The following is a 25,568-nucleotide window of genomic DNA, read 5'->3' as shown; positions in this document are numbered from 1 at the left end:
AAATCTATTTCTCACTTCCACTGTATAATCATAAGGGATTTGATTTAGGTCATACCTGAATGGTCTAGTGGTTTTCCCTACTTTCTTCAATTTAAGTCTGAATTTGGCAATAAGGAGTTCATGGTCTGAGCCACAGTCAGCTCCTGGTCTTGTTTTTGCTGACTGTATAGAGCTTCTCCATCTTTGGCTGCAAAAAATATAATCAGTCTGATTTCGGTGTTGACCATCTGGTGATGTCCATGTATAGAGTCTTCTCTTGTGTTGTTGGAAGAGGGTGTTTGTTATGACCAGTGCATTTTCTTGGCAAAACTCTATTAGTCTTTGCCCTGCTTCATTCCGTATTCCAAGGCCAAATTTGCCTGTTACTCCAGGTGTTTCTTGACTTCCTAGTTTTGCATTCCAGTTCCCTATAATGAAAAGGACATCTTTTTGGGGTGTTAGTTCTAAAAGGTCTTGTAGGTCTTCATAGAACTGTTTAACTTCAGCTTCTTCAGTATTACTGGTTGGGGCATAGACTTGGATTACTGTGATATTGAATGGTTTGCCTTGGAAACGAACAGAGATCATTCTGTCGTTTTTGAGATTGCATCCAAGTACTGCATTTCGGACTCTTGTTGACCATGATGGCTACTCCATTTCTTCTAAAGGATTCTTGCCCACAGAAGCAGATATAATGGTCATCTGAGTTAAATTCACCCATTCCAGTCCATTTCAGTTCACTGATTCCTAGAATGTCGACCTTCACTCTTGCCATCTCTTGTGTGACCACTTCCAATTTGCCTTGATTCATGGACCTGACATTCCAGGTTCCTATGCAATATTGCTCTTTACAGCATTGGACCTTGCTTCTATCACCAGTCCCATCCACAGCTGGGTATTGTTTTTGCTTTGGCTCCATCCCTTCATTCTTTCTGGAGATATTTCTCCACTGATCTCCAGTAGCATATTGGGCACCTACTGACCTGGGGAGTTCCTCTTTCAGTATCCTATCATTTTACCTTTTCATACTGTTCATGGGATTCTCAAGGCAAGAATACTGGAGTGGTTTGCCATTCCCTTCTCCAGTGGACCACATTCTGTCAGATCTCTCCACCAACACCCGCCCATCTTGGGTTGCCCCACGGGCATGGCTTAGTTTCATTGAGTTAGACAAGGCTGTGGTCCTAGTGTGATTAGATTGACTAGTTTTCTGTGAGTATGGTTTCAGTGTGTCTGCCCTCTGATGCCGTCTTGCAACACCAACTGTCTTACTTGGGTTTCTCTTACCTTGGGCGTTAGAAACAGACAAAGCAGAGAGTTAGAAAACATCATAAAAACCAGCCTTAAGTATTTTAAAGTACACCAATGTACTTGAACTTGCCAGTTTTTAAATTATGATTTATCTTTTTGGACAGAGTTTTAAATAGTCTTCCTTTGTACACCAACTCCCATTGTGTATTATCTGTGATTTCTACTTTTGAGTTTTTTATCATACAAGAAAAAATATTGTGCGTATTTACAATGTTTTCACAATCTTGTATAGTTGGCAATTGATAACTAATTTGATAACAGTTTTGTTACTCTTATCTTTCAACAACTCTTTTCTCAACTATTTTATCCATTCAATATTTAATTATAATAAATAAAATGGTACAAATACTGTGAAGTCAGCTCTTGAAAGCCTAGACTAATTGAGCAAAAATATTACCTGGTGGCTCAGATGGTAATGAATCTGAGCAATGAATCTCCTGCAATGCGGGAGACCTGGGTTCAATTGCTGTGTTGGGAAGATCCCCTGGGGGAGGGCATGGCAACTCATTCCAGTATTCTTGCCTGGACAATCCCCATGGACAGAGGAGCCTGGGGTCTACAATCTATGGGGTCACAAAGAATCAGACACGACTGAGTGACTAAGCATAGCACATTAGAGAGAGCCTGTTAGCTGTTCTCTACATGTTCACAGTGCTTTGGCATTTGTCACTATGCTTTAGAGACGGAGTTCACAAACTCTCTGTAAGGGGTCAAGTAGTAAATATTTTAGACTTTGTGAACCTTACAGTCTCCGTCCCTACTGAACTCTAGTGCGGAAGTAGGCACAGATAGTAAGTAAGCACATGGACGTGGTTGTGTTGCAATCAAACTTCATTAATTATGTCAGGTCATGGGCTGGATTTTGCTCATAGGCCAGTTGGCTGACCTCTGCTTTATAGAATGAACTGAGGGTTAGTTAATCCAGAGGGTCACTTAAGCAGAAGACTGTCAAGATTCCTCTGTCTAGAAAGTTCTAAGTAAATTTTAGTTTGTAGAGTTAACAGTATCTTATTTTGGCATCAGTTGGGAAATGAACAAAGTTAAGTTTATAGTCAGGTTTTTATTATGTAATTCTAAAAAATTAATACGATTTGCAAGGGCAAAGGAAATTTAATTGATTTGGGAGTTTAAAGGCATAGAGTAAAATAGATTGTAGTTTCAAAAATAATAGGTTTTGTGTCTGTTATCCTTAAATATCTCCAACATTAAGTGCAGAAGAGACCATAGCTAATTATTCTTTAAAAATTAGAATGTATTACAACCAGAAGAAAAACCATACAAGCAGCAAATATTTTTGATTGATGCTAAAATTTTTAAGTGATTGTGATTTGCTAAGGGAAAAGAGAGTACAAGAGTACAAGTCTTAATGCTAGGAATCTCTGATCTGCAATCACGTTCACCACTCTGTATATCTCAAATTCTTAAAACAACTGGTTTTAAGATTGCAGAACTGATAATGTAACCTCTCTCAGTCCAGTTCTATACCCACCCACCCTCAAAAGGCAGGCAGAGAAACAAAATCCTCAACAGTAAGATTCTATTAATGCTTTGTCCCCAAGCACCTGCCCTGTAATAATAAAATATTTGTCATCCTTTCAGTACAGTTTCGCAGTCTCCAGTTACTCCCTATAAAAGTTTGCGATCACTGAAGCTTGAAGGATAAATCTTACTGTTCCAGAATCCCCCTACTCCAGCTCGTTTTCTTGGTGGAGATTTCTGTCGTGTGTTTTCGTAGCCATTTGTACAGAAGAAGATTGAAATCAGATTATATATTTTGCATGCCATGTTTATTTTTATCATTTCTAAATCATCAGCTGTCCTAAAACTTTTATCCTCACACATACATTTAATTAAAAAGCAACTTATTCACAGAGTTCAGATTTTCCTTAATTAGTTTGACTTTTCCCCCACTACATAATAGTATTAAGATTTATCTGTGAAAACCTGCCACATTTTAACATTGCAGTCCCCATTAGGCCTGAACTCTTATTAGGAAAATTATAAAGAGATCATGTTAAATGGGTTAGGCCAGTGTAGTTATCATGTAAATTGATGTATGCATGTTTTTATCCCTTCGTAGAAGAAAGGGTATCTGAAATGAGTTGGGTGACCGAAGTGGATGGCCTTAAACATTCCTTCCAAGGCAGGTGCACGGGCCTTTGTTAAAGAATTGCATCCACCTGGTCCCACTGCATCAGAGGCTGCCATTTCTCAGACTCCAGCGCTCGCTTTTCCATCTTGGCTGTACCTCTGAGTGTTCAAAGTTGCCTAAGACGTGATCCTTGGGTGTTTTTTCTCTTGGTCTCTTGCCTCAATACTATCTTATGGTCCTATGGTATCTTATTTTTACTACCAGCCTTGATCATCTTTCTGGGCTTCATATTTGCTTATCCACTGCCCCCGGACATCTCTAACCGTGAACGTTTGTCCCTGTTATCATCATCCTTTGCACACATAACTTTTTCTTACTTTACATCTCAGAAAATGATACCACATTCCACTCACTTGCCCAGGCCCAAAACTCAGTTCTCTCATTCCCCACGTGTAAAATAATCATATCATCTCTACATCCAAAATATCCCAAACCTTGGTATTTCTCACTCCCTGCATTCTCAGTCTCCTAAACAAAGCCTCTTCATCTCTTACCTGCCCTTAGGAAAGACATCCAGCTTCACTAAGACCTTCCAATCAGTAGTTCATTCTCTTTCCAAGAAACCAAAGTACTAAAAAGATAAATGAGACCTGTAACCCCTATTTAAAAACTCTTCATTAGAATAAAATTCAAGCTATTCACCAAGAGCCTATGTGAACTGGCACTGACCTTCCACTCCGTGTCATCTCTTCCAGCACTCCTTAGTCCCCGAGCTTCAGGCATTTCTGTTAGCCACACACACTCAGTTTTTTCTTGCCTGGGCCTTTCTCACTTTTTTGTCTAGAGCACTCTTTGTTTCAGAGCTTTCCAAGACTGATTCCTTCTTTTCCTTCATGTGGCACCCAGCTGCCCTGTATAGCAGCACCCTTTCCCCCAGCACTCCCTGTTCCTCTGACTTTTTTCTTCATGGCATGTTTAACCTGACCTGTATTTATTGGGACATGTTTGATTTGTTCTCGCTCCTCTCTTGTGATTTGACTCAGGGTGGTTACAGAGGTTTGGCCTGGGCAAAAATGAGTCCAGTACAGCTTCTCTAAAGGAGATGATTGCCCCTATGGGTGTGAGCTGTATTAGGCAGCAAAAGATTTTTCAGTCTACTCCTGGGCTCCAGCATATGCAATATCAGTTCTCCTTCTCCTGTTTCCTACTTTGTATCCATTCCTGTCACACAGATGTACCATCTTGACCTTTTCCTTGCTCAAGAGAAATTCCAAACAAGTTTTGCTAAATGTTGGGCTGCAGTTGTTAGAGCTGGAACAAGAATTAAATTGTCAGCTCTGGGTTGTCGGGTACCCAGACATGAAAGCAGGTTTGTAAAAGTTGCTTGTAGTTTAGACATCCAGTTCAACCCCACAAGATGCCTCTCTGTCACAGAATGTGTTGGTGGTATCTGGGGTGAAAGCTAGAGGAGAGATTAGTGAAAGACAAAGAAGAACTCAACTTTCTTCATTTGGCATCTACTGTAAAAGCGCTGAGCATGTCTTATTTCCGGTCCTTGGAAAACTACCCATCATCATGTGAAAGCTGTGTTTTGCAGTTCAGTTTGCTTGGGTTGCACTATTTTTCAGAGACTCAAAAGACAGGGTAGACCAAGTCCTTACCCAATATCCATGGTTCTGGAATGGTCAAAGCCAAGCTTATTAAAAGGAGTGATAATGTTAAGATAGAATACGTCTGCACGAGTTGCTTCCCTCTCCATTCTCATGACAACCACTTAATTTTGGAGTCACAGGCTGGAGGCTGCTTTGCAAATGACATTGGCCATTACTGTTCCAGCAGCATGTGGGACTTATTTCCCATGAAGTTCCATTATGGTAATCCCATCTAAATCCAGACTTCTACCCCACTAGGGTTCCTCATGTCATGGAGTTTATTCCCCCCCCCAAAAATTTATCTCCCTCAACAGCTATGATCCAGTTATACCTAACATTCTGACATTATACCCACCAAGTATGTACTTCAATTGATCTCTCAACCTTTGGGGTAAGAGAAAGTATTTGTCACAGGCCACAATACCTAAATTTTATCTTCGTTTTTTATCCTATTTGCAACCCTTTTGCCTAAGGCAATTAGCCTTACTGTGGTAATTTAGACTAATGCCTAGTGGAATCTGTCTTGGCAGCTCATAGGATGTGAAAAAAAAAAAAAATACACCCTTCAACTTCCAACAGTCTTTCTTTCCCCAGCTTTAATCCATAATTTAATATATCCATTCAGAGGTTTTCATCCATCAAACAACACTATTTTGTTTTCATGAAACATTTTATTGGTTTCTTATGTATTTTCATCATTAAATGCACTTGGGTTATAATTCAACTCTTTGTTCAAAAACTGGCTTTTCATATTGTTATTAATAATTCATAAGCTCCATAGAATTACTTTAGGCCTTTTAACCAAGTATCTTGAATCTTAATATATCCAGTGTCATTTTCGCTTCCAATTTAGGGAAAAAAAAAAAAAAAATGATTGTGACAGGCCTTGCTGTCTCAGGAGACCTTGAAGAAGAATTTTATTCCTGTTTCTTGTTTCTTTTAAAGTTCAGGATGGTTTAAAAACCTGGAGTGTAGAAGATGTTGCATATTACAAGTAACAAAATCATGCCACTTTCATGACCTCACAGACCAAAAAGTATCGGTAAAGGTCAGAGAAGGAAATTTTCCATCAAAGTTCGTCACAGAAATCTAAGTGTTGTTCTCAAAGTCCCGGAGGCACCCAGGGAGGCCCCTGGGTCAGTTACTAAACCGCATGCATGCTTCTCCCTAGATTATTAGGAAACCGTAGAAATGGCAACCCACTCCATTGTTCTTGCCTGGAGAATCCCAGGGATGGGGGCCATCTATGGGGTCGTATAGAGTCGCTGCAGCAGCAGCAGCAGTGAATTCAAAGGTCTCTTACTGGGACCAGACCCACCAGATTTGCCTGGCTGAACTGGATGTAGAAACAGGCCCTGGTACTTCTAGAATCTTGACATTTACTCCCCAAAGAAACCACACTTAGAAATTTGAGGAGTGAACTAAATCTGGAAATAATGAAAATTTGGTATGTATTTTTCAGAGCTGTAATTCAGGTAGATAGCTGGAGTTGAATTTCCTTCTTCCTCTTTTTCCTTCGTTCTCCTGTTTTTTCCTTTCTCTTTTATGTGAAAAGAGAGTTGGTTTTTTTGGAGAGGAGGAAAAAACTTTTTTCTCTGGATTGTTTATTTCCTCTCAATATCAATTTTATATTAAGTTCCATTGGGATCAGTCCTCATAAAATAAAACAGCTTGTACGATCTGCTTCATTAAAATCAAGTTGAATCTGACTCTTTTAGAATGGTAAGGTATGTTGAAGCACTAGAATATCTCAAAGAAATGAGGCCATTTTCTTTACAAATTCATGTTTTCCTAAGATGGAGTGTTATTGAAAAAATAATTTTCAGTCCCTCTGATGTATATAAAACTGCTACACAGAACCATTATGTATTTTTGAGGAATAAGAGGAATAAAAGAGGACTTGATCATCCAAGGCTAGAATTTTTTAATCAACTGAAAATCAGTCTCTATATTTGAGAGCAGCTGATTCCACTGGAAATATATTAATGCAGAGGCTGATTGTCGCATTTCACAACTGTATTTTACTTTCATTTGTAATTGTGATGTGGCAACTACTGTCTCCTTTTTTACATCAAGAAATTTTTAATCAATTCGATTCTCTGACCTGGAGAAATGGCACCCCCAAAGGACAGAGTTCAAGACCCTTGATTATTTTAGTCCAGTGCTTCTCAAATTTGCTGTGTGTATAAATCAACATGTGGATCTTTATAAACTTTAGATTCTAATTCAGTATATCAGGGGTCGGCCCAAGAGTCTGCATTTCTAACAAGCTCCAGGCGATGCTAATGCTGCTGGGCCACAGACCACACTTTGAAAAGCAAGACTTTAGAATATGTTTATGTAAAAATTCCAAGTTGAAGCATTCTAAAATTGGAGGGGGAGTATGGAATCAAGTGTGTTAGCATGTCTAAGGACGGGCCATTGATTAAATCCTAGATCAGGAAGATCCCCTGGAGAAGGGCATGGCAACCCACTCCAGTATTCTTGCCAAGAGAATCCCATGGACGGAGGAGCCTGGTAGCTAACAGTCCATAGGGTCGCTAAGAGTCAGATACGACTGAAGCGACTTAACACATCAACAAGGACAGGCCAGTGATTAAATCTGTACCTTCATAAAACATGAAACAAGTTGTGTGTTAACTAAGGGTCAAGTACTGACACTCTTTTAGTAACAAATGAACAACTTGAATCCCTTGACAGTGCAGATTATATGTTACTGAGTTCTAGTCCAGTGGTCCCCAGCCTTTTTGGCACTGGGAACCGGTTTCATGGAAGACAAAATTTTTCCACAGACTTGAGCGGGGGATGGTTTCAGGATGATTCAAGCTCAGTATGTTTACTGTGTACTTTTTTCCTGTTATGGTTACATCAGCTCAACCTCAGATCATCAGACATTAGATCCTGGGGACCCCTGTTTTTAGTCTTCATATTCCTCCGTTCAGTTCAATTCAGTCGCTCAGTCGTGTCCGACTCTTTGCGAATTACAGCACGCCGGGCCTCCCTGTCCATCACCAACTGCTGGAGTTCACCCAAACCCATGTCCATCGAGTCCGTGATGCCATCCAGCCATCTCATCCTCTGTCGTCCCCTTCTCCTCCTGCCCCCAATCCCTCCCAGCATCAGAGTCTTTTCCAATGAGTCAACTCTTCGCATGAGGTGGCCAAAGTACTGGAGTTTCAGCTTCAGCATCATTCCTTCCAACGAACACCCAGGACTGATCTCCTTCAGAATGGACTGGTTGAATCTCCTTGCAGTCCAAGGGACTCTCAAAAGTCTTCTCCAACACCACATTTCAAAAGCATCAATTCTTCAGAGCTCAGCTTTCTTAACAGTCCAACTCTCATATCCATACATGACCACAGGAAAAACCATAGCCTGGACTAGATGGACCTTTGTTGGCAAAGTAAAGTCTCTGCTTTTGAATATGCTATCTAGGTTGATCATAACTTTCCTTCCAAGGAGTAAGCGTCTTTTAATTTCATGGCTGCAGTCACCATCTTCAGTGATTTTGGAGCCCCAAAAATAAAGTCAGCCACTGTTGCCACTGTTTCCCCATCTATTTCCCATGAAGTGATGGGACCAGATGCCGTGATCTTCGTTTTCTGAATGTTGAGCTTTAAGCCAACTTTTTCACTCTCCACTTTCATTTTCATCAAGAGGCTTTTGAGTTCCTCTTCACTTTCTGCCATAAGGGTGGTGTCATCTGCATATCTGAGGTTATTGATATTTCTCCTGGCAATCTTGATCCCAGCTTGTGCTTCCTCCAGTCCAGCGTTTCTCATGATGTACTCTGCATAGAAGTTAAAGCCTAGCAAATGCCCAGGAATCTATAGATGGCCAATTAGTGAGCTGAGCTGAATTGAATCAAATTGAATTGATTGAATTTCATTAGAACTATATAAAGATGACCTGCTTTTGTATATTTAAAACCACTAGTTTTATATTTGTATTGCTTTTATGTACAGATTTAATACCCTGTCAGTAATTTATAATTGATCAATATTCAGACTTGTTTTCATTTTAAAAGTATACCCTTAAAATGCAGCGTGAAAAAATAAATATAAATCAAAGGTAGTGAAGATTCAAGAAGCCAAAGCCCTGGTATGCCTAGGAATATTAAACAAAATTCTATCTCCAGTAAAAGGACTTTGACAATCATTTCTTATTTAAAAATTTTATTCTGGAGATAAGAAAGAAGGCACTCCTGGGGTGTTTAGGCAGCTTCAAACCTGTTCTTCCCATTTCTGAAAGAGTATACTTTAATATTTCTTCAGTAAATTATACAGATATCAAAATGTTACAGTTAGTATGTTTGCATCCTAGAAGGATTTCAGAAAATCACTGTATCAATTTCAGTATACATGAACAAACTTGAATGCTATTTTTTTATTATTTCCTTTCAATATTTGATTTTGCTTCTTGTATTTTTAATAGCTTTATTGAGATATAATTCACATACCCTACAGTTAACTCATTAAAAATCCACAATTGGCTTTTATTATATTCACAGACTTGTGTGTATATTGCCACAAAACAATTTTAGAACATTTTCATTACTCCAAAAAGTCCTGTATTCCTTAGCCGTCACTTCCTAAATCCTTTATCCCCTAATTTATCTTCTGTCTCTGAGCAACCACTAATTTACTTTCTGTCTCTATAAATTTGCCTCTTCTGGACATCGTATAAATGGAGCCATATGATGTGTGGTCTCCTGTGTCTGGCTCCTTTCACTTAGTATACTATTTCAAGGCTGATCCATGTTCTAGCGTGTTATCAATACTTCATTCCTTTTTATGGCTGTATAATATTTCATTTGGAGAAGGAAATGGCAACCCACTTCAGTATTCTTGCCTGGAGAATCCCATGGACAGAGGAGACTTGTATGCTGCCATCCATAGGGTTAGATAAAGGGTTGGACACAACTGAGCCACTGAACAATGATATTTCCTTTTGTTTATTAATTTGTTGATGGGCATCTAGGTTATTTCCATTCAGTTGTTAATAATGCTCCTATAAACATTCATGTACAAATTTTTGTGTGAAAGTATATTTGTATTTGTCTTGTGTATATACCTAAGAGTGGAATTGCCAAGTCATATGTTACTCTGTGTTTATGAACCTTTTGATCTGTCAGACTCTTTTCCAAAGTGGCTGTGATGCTTTACACTCCCATCAGCAATGTATGAGGATCCCAGTTTCTCTACATCCTCCCCAATCCTGTTATTATCTGTCTTTTTGATCATAGCCCTCTTAGTGGTATCTCAGTGTTGTTTTGACTTGTATTTCCCTGATTACTTATCATGTTGAGTGTCTTTTCACATGTTTATTGACCATTTATATATATATATATTTTTTTTTTTGGGAAATAGCTAGCAGATTCATTGCCCATTTCTTAGTTGGGTTGTCTTTTTATTATTGAGTCGTCAGAGGTCTTTGTATTATCTAGATACCAATTCTTATAACATAATGAGAAAAATATTTTTCCCATTCTGTGGGTTTTCTTTTAACTTGATAGTGCCCTTTGAAGCAAAGCCTTCACATATGATGAAACCCAATTTATTTTTTCTTTTGTTGATTGTGTTTTGATACTGATCCAAGAAACCAATGCCAGTTGAAAGGTAATGAAACGTTTACTCCTAAGGATTTTATAGTTTTCTAGCTGTCACATTGTGGTCTTTGATCCATTTTTAGTTAATTTTTGTATATGATTTCCTTTTATTTTTTTAAGTGCTGTGATCTTGGCTACCATGCAAGCCTAAACAGAGCCCTGAGAACATATCTCTCTGCGGAGTATAACCTTGAAACCTCCAGACATGAGGGCTTAGACATTATTGAGAATGCCGTTGACAATTTGGAGCCCAGGAGTGATAAGCAGAGATTCATGGAGATGTACCCTGCTGCGTTCTGTCCACCAATGAAGTTTGAGTTTCAGTCTCACATGGGTGATGAGGTCAGTATTTGAGTATTTTAAAAATAATGACTTTTCTCTAAACATACGTTACTCTTTCCCTGCTGTACCCAGCAGTTGTAAGGATTCTCAATTGATTTCTCACTCCTGCCTCTGCATGTGGTCTTAGCATAATACTCTGTGATCAGCCGCTGTCACTTCTTAAAGCAAGGGTCAAACACTCCAGTGCCTCCAGAGGCCAAAGAGATGGAGGTGCAAACTGGCTTGCATGTGAGCACTAAACTGTTGAAGGATAATTAATGAGTTCTTCCTTTCCCTCAAGATATTCAAATATAAGTTTAAAACAAAACATTTTGTTGGCCTAATAGAAGCTATCTGAAGACTTCTTATAATCCTGATTTAAAGATCCCCATAAAGAAAAATAATTACAAATGGCAGGAAAATGAAAGAGAGGAAAAAAAGATACAAAACATTTTTTTAAGACTCAAGTTATCTCCAGACTGTTAAAATGAGCATTAGAAACAATGTATTATCTTTAGGTTCTTCATATGAATTTAGCTTTGTCTTATTCTGTGCAAGGAGAGAATCCATTTAAACCATTTATGAGTTACAGTGGTATATTTATCGTCTGTGAACAGGAGGAAACAAGAAAAACCAATTATTGGAGCATGCTATATAGCACTCGGTGTCCCAGCTGTGCAAAACAATACTCATAGATTAAAAACTCAATTTTAGCTTATTGTGGTGACAGTATGTTTTTAAAAATAGATGTTAATTATAATTTCCATGGCAGATTTCTTCTTTAATGCCATAATTTCTTTGGAACACCTAATGTTAAAATTTAAAAGATACGTATGTATTTACCTGATATATTTCTAACCTAATTTTATTTTGCTTGATAGAGTGAATTACTTGATTAAAAGTGGTAAGCAGTTTTTATGCCAATAGCACATGAGCTTTACGGGCAAGTGGCTTGTGGGCGAGTGGCTTATCCCACCCAGAGTTTTGTTTCTAAAACCAGTTGGTTACTGTTTCAATCTTTTGGTTATGGGTGGATATGTTAAACACAGAATGATAAAATGTCACAGGCAAGTGATTTCAGTTGGGTTCAGCGTTTTTACTTTTTTTAAACAGCTATTATTATTTTAATATAGTAAGCCTCTTGCCCTTTTATTAGGGCCCGTTCTGCCTGTGAGCGATAGTGTCTATGATGTCTTAGAGACTCCATAAAAGGAAACCCTCATCTGCCAAGACCATTTCTGTGACCAGAAAGATGAGAAGAAATTGTTTCTAATCTGATTCTACTATAATCAAAGGCTCTATTTTTTACCCTAATTGAGATTGTGGCCAAAATGTCTTTCTACCAAAGCCTAAGACTGGTGACTTTTTCAGTTTCATGATTTGGCTAATAATTGGCAAGAAAAGCCATGGATGAAAGATACAAAAAATATCACTTTTTCTGAGTTTTCAGTGTGTGCCAAGCAGTGCTGTAAGTGCCTTATGAACATCATCCTGTTTCATCCCCGCCACGACCCTATGGCACAGGTACTCCACTGTCCCCATTTTACAGACAAGGAAACTGAGGTTTAGTAATTTACCACAGTCACCCAGCTGACTATAATTGGTAGGCTCTGCCACCTGCCCTGCTTTGCCTGCATGACCATGCGTTTGGATCATCCTTCACACTCTGCCAGGTACTTATTCCACAAGATAGGCGTCAGCATCAGAGCTCCATCTCCAGCAGCTGCCACGTTCTTCAAGGGAGGCTTCCTACAGCTGCTCTTTTCCCAGGCTTATCCAGGCCAAGCAGCTGCATCCCACTCTCGCCACTTATATAACAAGTTCATATTTTACACTGAAGTGTTGAGGTGGCTGTTAAAATATGTAATTGGAATCTTGAGGGGATCCGCGATTCTTGCAGCCTTGACATGGGAGAACTGTGCCTCGGGAGCCTGGCTGCAGGGTGCCCTGTTGTAACTGTGGTCTCTGATTCCCCGATAGGTGTGTCAGGTCAGTGCCCAGCAGCCAGTCCAAGCAGAGCTCATGCTCAGGTACCAACAGCTGCAGTCCCGCCTGGCCACACTCAAGATCGAGAACGAGGAGGTAAGCATGCTTTCTGCCCCCACAAGTAATCTAATTCCAGTGTAAATTGGAAGACGGTTTCACTTGACCATTTAACGGTGTAACTGCAATCTCTTCGTCATGCATTTTCAGCTAAAACAGGGTTCCTAAAATACTCCTTATAGAGGATAAATGCAAAGGTTCTGTATTTCACCATGAAAGTATTAGTCACTCAGTTATGTCCAACTCTGTGTGACCCCATAGACAGTAGCTCACCAGGCTCTTTTGTCCATGGGATTTCCCAGGCAGGAATACTAGAGTGGGTTACCATTACCTTCTCCAGGGTATCTTCCTTACCCGGAGATCAAACCGGGTCTCCAGCATTACAGGCTACCTCATTAGCATCTGAGCCACCAGGGAAGACCATGGATGACTACTTTACCAGGGACTCAACTACATCTACATAACACACCTTTTCTTCTTAAATACTGAAGATAATTCCCAATAGATTATCAAATCCAACATATGTTTCAAGAATCTACATGAATATGTGGAAAGAAATGCCTGATATATTAATCTAATCCTAATTTTTTAAATTAGTACTTTTTTATGCTTTTTTTATATCTTTAGATTTTTGATACGGAACATGGCATTACTGATACAATTAGTACAAAGTAGTATTTTAAAATAGTACTTGTGGTAAAACAGTTATCCTCCAATTAAAAGTTAAAAAAAAACTATTTGAATGGGAGTATAAAACTGTTTATTTGTGGACATTAGTGGACTTAAATGGATAGAACATAAAATGTGAATTATAAATACATGTTGAACCAGAAAGCCTGTTTCTGAAATTAATTTAATTGAATCCACATTCTCCTTAAATAAAGATAGGAACCAAAATGTTTCTTGTGTTAGTCAAGGTACTCACTTGTAATTTACAGGAACCCAAATCAAACTTAGTCCAATCTCACAGCTTACTTATTGGTCAGTGTTTACAGTGGCCTCACTGGTGATTGGATCCTTCATGTGTATTGGTAGGAAGTCTTTCTCCATGTCCTGTACTGGGAGATCCAGGACCACATAGTCCCTACAGTTTACCATCTCACCCCTTCCCAACATCCTTGTCTCCGAAGTAGGATCTTCCATTGGCCTGACCTAAGTCATGCATACTTTTGGTTCAACTGTTACATCCAGGAAATAGGTTTCTCTCATTGGCCAGCCTAGTTTTTGTGCCCATTCATAGAACCATTTGATTGACAGCCCCAGCAGAAATATGTATTTCTAGAGGTAAGCAGTTTCCAAAAGGAAGGGATATGGTACAAAAAAGGGGAAAAAAAAACAAACAAGAATTTGCCCTTGATAAAATAATCAAAATTCACTTTAGTGCCCCTCTTTTATTTTAATTTCACTGAGATGTTTTGAACATGTGAATTTGAATATGTGAATGTATATTTGTTTCTGTTAAGAAAGAGGACCATGTTTCTACACCAGAATAGTTTGGTCAAAACCCATTGCAGCCTTTTTTGGCTTCTGTTCTTTTTGAAAGAACCAAAACCACCCCTTATTCAAACATGGGTATTTAAGGTGCAGCCAGTGTGATTAAGACTTCAGTCTCTGTGTAAAGTCCCACTAATGAGCTTTTCCAAAGGAGAACTGTTGCTCTCCTTGAGGTGTTGTTAGAGCTTAGGGTTTTGGCTTGGCATCACAAAATACTCACCTAATAGCAGTTTACTGGGTCCTATTAGGCCTAGGGTTTGTATGCATAGAGACTTCCAATTTTTTTTTTCATGCATATGCTCTGGTGGTTTTATTTGGAAACAGCCTCTAAACTCTAGGAAAACAGTGTGTTATATACAAGGTCAACACTGGCAGCACACAGACCTGTTTTGTTTGGCTCCCACAGTTTAGACCTATTAAAAATGGGAAAGTGTGGCAACTCTGGCCCGGTGCTGCCTCAAGAAGGGAAAGGCTGGGGTACTTGAATTCCTCTTGGCCGTAGTCATTCAGCTCCTGATTTTCTTCCATTGGACTAGTCCATTTGCATTATCTGTCTGGCCTCTGCAACCCTTTGAGTTTGTGACCCTGGTCTTCTCCTATGGGCATAAAGTGGAGAAGCACAATATCTTTATAAACTAATAGGAGTAGACAGTGCTTTCTGAGGGCTGATTTTTTTTTTTTTTTTAATTTACTGTAGAAACAAGTGAATTAGATTGTCCTGAAGTTTCTTATGGGCATGACAAGTAGTTTATGATGGCTGGATCTGGAACAGACTGTAGTAGAATGGAATCCCCAAGGAAAGTAAGATTTAAATTGGATTTATGACAACCAGCAGATGTCCTTAGGTATAGAAAGAGTGAAAGAGGTTTCAATATATTTCAAAGTTGGAGACTAACTTTGTTAGTCTAAGTTGTCACCCAGCCTTTCCTTGGGAGATAAACTGAAGGTGAAGTTGAAATCATGTAACAAGAAGCATTGAGAGCCAACTTAAGAAGTTTTAATGCTGTGGGTCAGTTCATTTCAGTACAATAAATATTTATTGAGTGACTTTTACTTTCCACATATTTTGCCAGGTGTGGAAAGTACAGAGATGAATAAGTTACAGTTAGCTTGTATCTAGTGGAAGAAGCAGTCTATAACAAGTCATGTATACAATGTGAAACGTAAGAGAACTAACTTGGGAACAACATAGCAATCATTGTTGGTTTGAAGGCCCTGTGTAGCACTTTTCTCCACCATGAATAAGAAATTTGCCTCTGATCTCCCACTGATAGAAGGACAGAAAACTGACACCTTAGCAACAGACCAAAATATACAAGAAACACATGCATAATTCTGTATAATTTTATGCCTCTGTACAAACTTATATATATATACTCATAAAGTCTAAAATTCATTGGAAAGAGTTTAATTAAAAATAATATGACTGCCCAGTGAAAAGATCAAAATTGAGGGAGAATTTCACCCACTCTTATAAAGCTTAGATAGGGGAGCTAGATAGAATATGACTCTTTTTACCCAATCTTGCTGCTGCTGCTGCTAAGTCGCTTCAGTCGTGTCCGACTCTGTGCGACCCCATAGAGGGCAGCCCACCAGGCTCCCCTGTCCCTGGGATTCTCCAGGCAAGAACCCTGGAGTGGGTAGCCATTTCCTTCTCCAATGCATGAAAGTGAAAAGTGAAAGTGAAGTACCCAATCTTAGACAGCCATAAATACAGGGCACCCCTTGGAACTATAGGAGACCATCTTAAAAGGGAGAGCCCACAGACCATGTCTGGTCACAAATTTTATTTGCTATACAGTGCTTGATTTTTTTTTTTTTAATTGTTACTGTCATTTAAAAATTGGAAGTTTTGCCTAAAAATATAGATTTTTCAGCTTGTAAAAATGAGATCTTAACATTACTAGACTTTGATTTCTGTAGGATGGTAACTGACTTGGGCTAAATAGTATATATTCCCCTTAGACATAGAACTCATGCTTCCGACTTGCCGTGCTCACCACTCAGCCCATTTGTCTATTTTCATTATTCGACTCATCCTGAAAGACATCTGAATTTTCAGCACTTGTCTTAAAACAAAGAGAAAAGAGCAGTACGCATTTGTGAAATGACTTCATATACAACTTTACATTTGCCTGTTAAACCTTTTTAAATGAGCTTGTAATTTCATTGTGCTGTAAACTTGTTCCTTAGTCTTATGATTCCAGCTTCTAGTCAGCCAATCCACAAATATTTGTTAGTGTCCGCCATTTATTGTGCCCATAGAATTAAGCAGGGCCTGCTGCCCATATAGCTCCCAATTTTTTCTTCTTTTTTTTTTAACTTAAATGTATAACTTTTTATTAAAACTTTAAAGTGAAATATTAATAAACATTACTATTAAAGGCAACACTTTGAAAGAAACCTAAATCTAAATGATCATTTATACCATTCTCACTATAAACATTTTCCACACTCTTTCCAACCTAATGTTACACAGCTTTGTCCGCTTTCTAAACGTTTACAGCTCAAGTGAAATAGGGAGATTCAGAGGTACAGACTTCCAATTACAAAATAAATGAGTCAAAGGGATGAAATGTACAGAATGAGGAATATAGTCAACAGCTATGTGATATCTTTGGGATATGTGACAGATGGTAACTAGGCTTAAGATGGTGATCATTTTGTAATGTATGGAAATGTCAAATCACTGTTGTACACCAGAACCAATATGATGCTGTAGGTCAATTATACTTCAAAAACAGACAAAAAGAGAAGGGAGTGGAGGGGAGGGGGAATTAGATGAAGGTCATCAAAAGGTACAAACTTCTAAGTTATAAGATAAATTATTATTTAATACTAGGGGTGTAATGTACAACATGATTGATATAATTAACACTGCTGTGTGTTATATATGAAATTTGTTAAGAGAGTAACTCTTTTTTTTTGTATCAGTGAGATGATGCCTGTTCACTGAACTTATTGTGATAATCATTTCATGATGTATGTTAAGTCAAATCATTATGCTCTGTATTTTAAACATATGCAGTGATATATGCCAATTATATCTCAACTAGAAGGAAAAAGAAAGAAAAAAGGAAGAAAAGGGAAGGGAAAGAAAAAGTTTACTTTTAGGCTTTGTCATAGGCATTTCAGCTTAGGGTCATTCTTGTGGCTTCTTTGTTTCAAAGCTAGCCTCTGGAGGAATTTCCGGTAGATCACATTTCCCCTTCCTTAGAGTTCCTCATTTCTCCCTTTGTTGCAGGAAATGGGATGTGAGAGGATGGTCATGTCCCAGGTTTCAGGCGAGTTCCTAGAGTGGGCCACCAAGTGAGGGTCCTTGGCTTCACACAGGAAAGAATTCAAGAGTGAGGAAAGGTAACGTCAAAGAGAGTTTATTTACAGAGATAAACATTCCATAGGCAGAATGCAGTTGTCGCAGAAGCAGCCCAGGATGATTAGTTTTTATGGGCTGGATAATTTCATAGCTAACAAGTGGGAAGAGTATTCTATTTGGGACAAAGGGCAGGGATTTCCAGGAATTGGGCCTCAGAATGGTCACAGTTCCTGTGAATGTGTCCTTTAGCATATGCTAATGTATTGCATATTCGCATATGCTAATTAGCCAAAGATGGAGAAGCTGTATACAGTCAGCAAAAACAAGACCAAGAGCTGACTGTGGCTCAGATCCTTATTGCAAAGTTCAGACTTAAATTGAAGAAAGTAGGGAAAACCACTAGACCATTCAGGTATGACCTAAATTAAAATCCTTACGATTATACAGTGGAAGTGAGAAATAGATCCAGGGATTATTCTGACAGACAGAGTGCCTGAAGAACTATGGACGGAGGTTCGTGACATTGTACAGGAGGCAGTGATCAAGACCATCCCCAAGAAAAAGAAATGCAAAAAGGCACAATGGTTGTCTGAGGAGGCCTTACAAATAGCTGAGAAAAGAAGAGAAGCTAAAGGCAAAAGAGAAAAGGAAAGATATACCCATTTGAATGCAGAGATCCAAAGAATAGCAAGGAGAGATAAGAAAGCCTTCCTCAGTGATCAATGCAGAGAAACAGAGGAAAACAATAGAATGGAAAAGACATCTCTTCAAGCAAATTAGATATACCAAGCGAACATTTCATGCAGAGATGGACCCAGATAAGCAAGATGGTGTGATCCCTCACCTAGAGCCAGACATCCTGGAATGTGAAGTCAAGTGGACCTTAGGAAGCATCACTATGAACAAAGCTAGTGGAGGTGATAGAATTCCAGTTGAGCTATTTCAAATCCTAAAAGATGATGCTGTCAAAGTGCTGCACTCAATATACCAGCAAATTTGGAAAACTCAGCAGTGGCCACAGGACTGGAAAAGGTCAGTCTTCATTCCAATCCCAAAGAAAAGGAAATGCCAAAGAATGTTCAAACTACTGCACGATTGCACTCATCTCACACACTAGCAAAGTAATGCTCAAAATTCTCCAAGCCAGGCTTCAACAGTATGTGAACCGTGAGCTTCCAGGTGTTCAAGCTGAATTTAGAAAAGGCAGAGGAACCAGAGATCAAATTGCCAGCATCCGTTGTATCATCAAAAAAGCAAGAGAGTTCCAGAAAAACTTCTGCTTTATCGACTACACCAAAGCCTTTGACTGTGTTAGGTTCAGTTCAGTCACTCAGTCATGTCTGACGCTTTGCAACCCCATGGACTGCAGCACGCCAAGCTTCCTTGTCCATCACCAACACCCGGAGCTTACTCAAACTCATGTCCATAGAGTCGGTGATGCCATCCAACCATCTCATCCTCTGTCATCCCCTTCTCCTCCTGCCTTCAATCTTTCCCAGCATCAGGAGGGTCTTTTCCAATGAGTCAGTTCTTCGCATCAGTTGGCCAAAGTATTGGAGTTTCAGCTTCAGCATCAGTCCTTCCAATGAATAGTCAGGACTGATATCCTTTAGGATTGACTGGTCAGATCTCCTTGCACTCCCAAGAGATTCTCAAGAGTCCTCTCCAACACGACAGTTCAAAAGCATTAATTCGGTGCTCAGCTTTCTTTATAGTCTAGCTTTCACATCCATACAAGACTACCGGAAACACCATAGCTTTGACTAGACGAACCTTTGTTAGCAAAGTAACGTCTCTGCTTTTTAACATGCTGTCTAAGTTGATCATAGCTTTTCTTCAAAGGAGCAAGCGTCTTTTAATTTCATGGCTGCAATCACCGTTTACAGTGATTTTGGAGCCTCCCAAAATAAGGTCTCTCACTGTTTCCATTGTTTCCCCATCGATTTGCCATGAAGTGATGGGTCCGGATGCCATGATTTTCCTTTTCTGAATGTTGAGTCTTAAGCCAACTTTTTCACTCTCTTCTTTCAATTTCATCAACAGGCTATTTAGTTCTTCTCTGCTTTCTGCCATAAGGGTGGTGTCATCTGCTTATCTGAGGTTATAGATATTTCTCCCATAAATCTTAATTCTAGCTTGTGCTTCATCTAGCCCAGCATTTCACATGATGTACTCTGCATAAGTTAAATAAGCAGAATGAAAATATACAGCCTTGACATACTCCTTTTCCTATTTGGAACCAGTCTGTTGTTCCATGTCCAGTTCTAACTGTTGCTTCCTGATCTGCATACAGATTTCTCAAGAGACAGGTCAGGTGGTCTGGTATGCCCATCTCTTGAAGAATTTTCTACAGTTTGTTGTGATCCACACAATCAAAGGCTTTGGTGTAGTCAATAAAGCAGAAGTAGATGTTTTTCTGGAACTCTCTTGTTTCTTCGGATGTGAGAGCTGGACTATAAAGAAAGCTGAGCACCGAAGAATTGATGCTTTTGTACTGTCGTGTTGGAGAGGACTCTTGAGAATCCCTTGGAGTGCAAGGAGATCCGACCAGTCAATCCTAAAGGAAATCAGTCCTGACTATTCATTGAATGGACTGATGCTGAGGCTGAAACTCCAATTCTTTGGCCATCTGATGCACTGACTCATTAGAAAAGACCTTGATGCTAGGAAAGATTGAAGGCTGGAGGAGGAGGAGATGACAGAGGATGAGATGGTTGGATGGCATCAAAGACTTGATGGACATGAGTTTGAGTAAGCTCTGGGAGTTGTTGATAAGCAGGGAAGCCTGGTGTGCTGCAGTCCATGGGGTCGCAAAGAGTCGGAAGCAACTGAGGGACTGAAATGAAACAAACCGGATGTATTACAATGAGTGTATAATGAGGCTCAAGGTGTACTGGGAGTTGAATCTTCTGCCATCTTGGGCCCAATTGTTTCGGTTTTTGTTGGATCTTCAATGGCTGTGTCATTCTTTGAATGGTTGTGCAATTCCCTCTTCCCTCCTGTCTCACATTTATCAAAGCCAAAGAAATGGGAAATGAATTGCATAAGTAAAGCAATTAGGTCTTCCTTTTTTTTAACTTGTTGGCCCCCTTTTCAGACCATTTGTACCAATATTGGTTCAGTAAATATAGCTTTCACAAGCGTGGCACTTCTATGCCATGAGTAAAACTGTCACACATACGAAAACATCTAGTCTCTCTTAAGTTATAGTAGATTTAGCCCCCTGAAGGGAATAGAAAAGAGAATAGTCTATAATGAATTATTCAGTTAAATTGCATCAGTGTTTAACGAACATATAAATTTTGCTGCACTGCTTAAAGTCTTTCATCAACAGTTCACGAAGGTTTATTTCACAGACTATTCGCAAAATACAGTCTTTATATAGGATATTTTCAAGAAAAATGAATAGTATTTTAAGCAAACACATGAGATAATTTTCATGGCATGGGTAATTGAGGGGGAAAGTAAGAGATAATTTGGTTATACCTTCTATTACCAGTTATACTTTCTGTTACCCCAAAATTGGCATTTGCCTCTTAGTGGATGTCAAAAGACTTCCAAACCAAAGCACAGGAAGATTTATTATTTCTTGCAGCAAGTAAGAACATTGAGAATCTTTCCCAAAACAGTGTCTACTCAACAGCAAGAATTGGAGAATTTTAAGCCTAAAGGCACATGCATATTGTGAAGGGGTTTAAGCAGAGGAGAATTTCAGCATAGACTTGGGGGCGAAGGTCAGCAGAATCCAAGCTTTAGTTGATTGAGATCAGGAGGGTCAATATCTTCATTCCGTCCTTTACCTGGGTGGGAGCCTTTGAGTTCCTGCAGAACTCAAAGATATATTATTATGTGTATTCCTTGAGGGAGGACTAGAACTCTGCCTTATCACTGAACTACTGTTTGACAAACTTTTCTGTGTTCCCTTGAGATCATGGATTACTGAGACCTGTTCAAGGGCAAGCGTTGGGCTTAGATCACAAAATAGCTGAGGCTACAGTGGCTCCTCTTATGTCAAGAAAACCATTCATTCCTGGTTGTGTTTCTCTGGGGACCCCCTAACCTATCTGTTTTACATTTCTATCTGTGGTAGAAGAATCACATCTCCCTCCCACATTTCCCCTAATACCAGTGACTGAAGCAGAATCCCAAGTCATGTCCATCACTGATCAGACTCTTAAGGGCAGTTGTCAGATTCTTCTAAGACTTGGTATAAGATGTGAAGCTTGATAACCATTTAATCGTGATTGCTGTGTCTGATGGTCTCTGTGGCTTTAGCTTCATTTTTCTTTATTTAAGTGATTCTTACTTGCCTAAAACCTTCTACTGATGAGTTTGACAAGAAAAGCCCAAGTAAAAGCTAACTGCCATTTGTCCTTTAAATGATAACATCATCTTGCCCAAAATTGAAAAGAGGATCAACTTTTTCAATGAAAACATGTATTTTTAGAAGGGGTCTGTGGTGTGTGTGAGTGTTTGTGTGTAAACATGTATTTTTAGAAGGGGTCTGTGTGTATTTTGTTTCAAATAAGCTTTAACTTTATTGGAGGGAGGGCCCCGATCCAGGAGGATACCAAGCAGAATGAGAAGAGTTTCTGCAAATGGTCTAAAAGTGATCGGCAGTCTAAGACATCCAGAAGAAAGTGTCAGAGCTCAGGATGACTGTCAGTAAGGAGACCCCGCGTTATTGGTGTCTGCCAAGCATTCCTCTGGAGTCTGTCGATTTCGAAGGAGGAAGACTTCAGCATCCACCATCCATTCAGTTCATTTTCACTGCTGTCTGGAGAATCTGCTGTGTTCCAGACACTGTGCTGGTTAATAAGCTGTCCCTGACCTCAAGGTGCTCCCGCTGGAGACAGAAGACAGAGGCCTTCTATACAGTGTGGTATGGGTGCTCATGAGAAATGGATTTGAGATCATGCTCATCAGACCACTGTTGGTAAAAGGTCCACCCAGATGGGTCATTAAATCAGAGTCTAGCGGCCGTAGGAAAGCAGGCTTTCTCAGATGCGGCTGACTCAGAGACATTGTTCAGAGAGCTCTAGGCAATGATGATGTTCTCATCTTTAGATTAAGTTGTATCATTTCTGAGAATAAATTCTGCTCAGAAAATTTTGTTCTCAGAAGTCAGGAGAGTCTGGTATTTGTAAACAGGCGTCTCAAATGCAAGTATGTAGATTTTAAACTTGCATCTTAAATGCAAGTGGGTAGATTGCTAGTGTGAATTCATCTGGAATGGTAATGTGACCCTTTCCCTATCCAAGGGGAAGGGTAGCAAAAGTTGGACTGCTTTTTCAAATCTGGCCACACCCTACCCAGCACTGATAAGGTCACCTGCATCTGTGCCCCCTGTTGAGGTACCAGGGGCAAAGGAAGTATGCTGCCACTGTGCCTGCCTTATATGGCCTGTGCCAGCAGTAAGTTTCTGTACCCTTGGTCGATTAACTATGGCATTAATCCAATTTATATGTGTGGGTGGATGTATGTGGTCTCTTTCTTCTAACTTTTGCTACATCTGAAATGATACAGTGCTGTAATTGAAATACTTTCAAGGTCAGTGTTGGCAAGGAGGGAGTAGTTAAGTGAGGAGGTAGGACAGGGCTCAGAAGTTACCTTTACCAATGGAGCGACAAGGCTTAAAGGACGAATAGGCCTGCAGCAGGTGCAAGACACCAGGCACAGTGCCATAAAATAATGTCTGTTTAGGGGTTGAATTGTATACGCTCCCCAAATGCATATGTTGAATTGCTGACCCCCAGTACTTCAGAAGGCGACCTTATTTGAAGATATGGTGTTGTCACAGAGGTAATCAAGTTAAGGTGACTCAGTGGTAAAGTGGTAAAGAATCCACTCCCAATGCAGGAGATGCGAGTTTGATCCCCAAGTCAGGAAGATCCCCTGGAGAAGGAAATAGCAACCCACTCCCATATTCTTGCCTGTGGGAAATCCCATGGACAGGGAGCATGGGGTCCCAAAAGAGTTGGATACGACTTAGCAACCAAAACAACAGTCAGGTTAAAGTGCCATCATTAGGGTGAACCTAACCAGTGTGACTGATGTCCTTATATTAAGGGGAAATTTGAACACAGAAACACAGATGGAGAGAAGACGAAGATGATGACCATGTATACGCCAAGAAGGCAGGGCTGCGACAGCTCCTTCCTCACAGCCTCAGAAGGCGCCAGCCCTGCCCACACCTTGATCTCAGGCTTCTGGCCTCCAAAACTATGAGGCAATAGGTTTCAGTTATTTAAGCCACACAGTATGTGGCACTGTATTACAGCAGCACTAGAAAACTAAACCAGTGTGTTCAGAAAAGGGAACTCCTTGTTTTCTCTAATAATTGTAATGTCCTGGGGAAGAAAGGCCAAAGTGCCCATCTACAGAAGCCCACATTCTCTCCCCCATCGTCCAGGCCACCTGGACACTCCCCTGGTACCTCACGTTCTTCAGGATTTTTCATAATTCCTTGTCGTGTTTTTGGCTTTTCCTCTACCAAACCCAGTTGCATCTCCCTGCTACTGATGGGGAGTCGTTACAAGCCTCTTGTTAGCTGTTTCATATTTGTCTCATTATGTTCTCCCCTGTGACTTATGGCCTGTGTGTGTCAGAAGCCAGTGTTCTTCGTCAGGAACATCCCATGGGATAATATATAGTCCCAGCCACTGTGTCTGATGGCTTCTGTCACATCCTTTATTCTTCCTGACAGTTCCAAATTTAACCTTGACACTTCTTAGAAAGAAGTTAAAAGAAAAATAGTTTTGTTGAGGTTGACAAGGAATCACATGACTACTGCTGGTCCACAGTATGGGCCATAGTCTCTGGGTCTGTTCCCAAGGGCTTGGCCCCAGACTGCAGCTGACCATAGCTAGATCTGAGTCACAGGTCCACTATAGGGTCCATAGTTGGCACCAAGGTCTGCATGCAGGCCAGCCTCTGGGGGCACAGATGGGCTTGTCTCTCTCCTGGTTCCTAGGTAGGCAGGACTGCTCTTGGATCACTACTGAGAGGAACTGGATTCAAGTTATAGGGCTGCTTCAAGATCCAAAGTTGGACAGAGTTTGGTGGGCCTGCCTCTGGAAACACAAATGGGCTTATTTCTTGTTGAGTCCCTAGGGTAGCTATAATTATTCATAGGCCATTGCTGATAGGTATTGGAACCAAGTTACAGGGCTACTGTATTATTCACAGTTGGACTGAGGTTGGCGGGCCTGCTCCCAGTACACAGGTGTGCCTCTTGGCAGGTCCCTGGGCAATAGGACTGCTCTCAGACCAATGCTGGGAGGAACTGCAACTGCATCATGAGCTGTTCTATGGTCCACAGCTAAAGCCAGGATCAGCAAAGTTATTTGGGGCACAGGTGGGCTTGACCCCTCCTGGGTCCCTTGGCAGATAGTGTTGGTGGCAGGACCAATGCCAAACAGGATTGTAGCTGAGTCTACAAGGGAACGGAGCTATTTCCAGGTCCTCTTGCTAGGACCAAGGTTAGCAAGCCTGCCAACAGCTTCCTCATGTCAGTCCTCGTCAGCCGTGGGCTCCAGTGAGGTTTTACAAGCTCCCACCTAGACCCCAAAGCTCCGTGGATGGCTGCCAGAGTATTGTTTCTGTGGGGGTATGTGAATAGCAGACCGCTTATTCTACCATCTCACTGACATCACCTACAAGATGGTGAGTCTTCTACTTCAGCCTGTAGATATATAATCATGACTTAAAGTAACTACTTCTAATGTTATTTTTAAAGTCATCATTAGTATT

At 40.1% G+C, this 25,568-nt stretch overlaps 1 protein-coding gene across 3 annotated transcripts in view; it reads left to right on the top strand.

The window, feature by feature from the left end:
- SRGAP1 (SLIT-ROBO Rho GTPase activating protein 1) overlaps positions 1 to 25,568 on the top strand; it is a 312,644-nt gene that overhangs the window by 226,104 nt on the left and 60,972 nt on the right. For all 3 annotated transcript variants that reach the window (XM_061416606.1, XM_061416605.1, XM_061416607.1), the window contains exons 7-8: positions 10,763 to 10,984; positions 12,944 to 13,045. In XM_061416606.1, coding sequence (XP_061272590.1) covers positions 10,763 to 10,984; positions 12,944 to 13,045 — 324 coding nt within the window. The remainder of the gene's footprint in view (positions 1 to 10,762; positions 10,985 to 12,943; positions 13,046 to 25,568) is intronic.

Source organism: Bos javanicus, chromosome 5 (genome assembly GCF_032452875.1).
Source record: "Bos javanicus breed banteng chromosome 5, ARS-OSU_banteng_1.0, whole genome shotgun sequence".
In the NCBI taxonomy this organism is placed as follows: Eukaryota; Metazoa; Chordata; class Mammalia; order Artiodactyla; family Bovidae; genus Bos; species Bos javanicus.
This window is presented reverse-complemented; position numbering and strand designations above follow the sequence as displayed.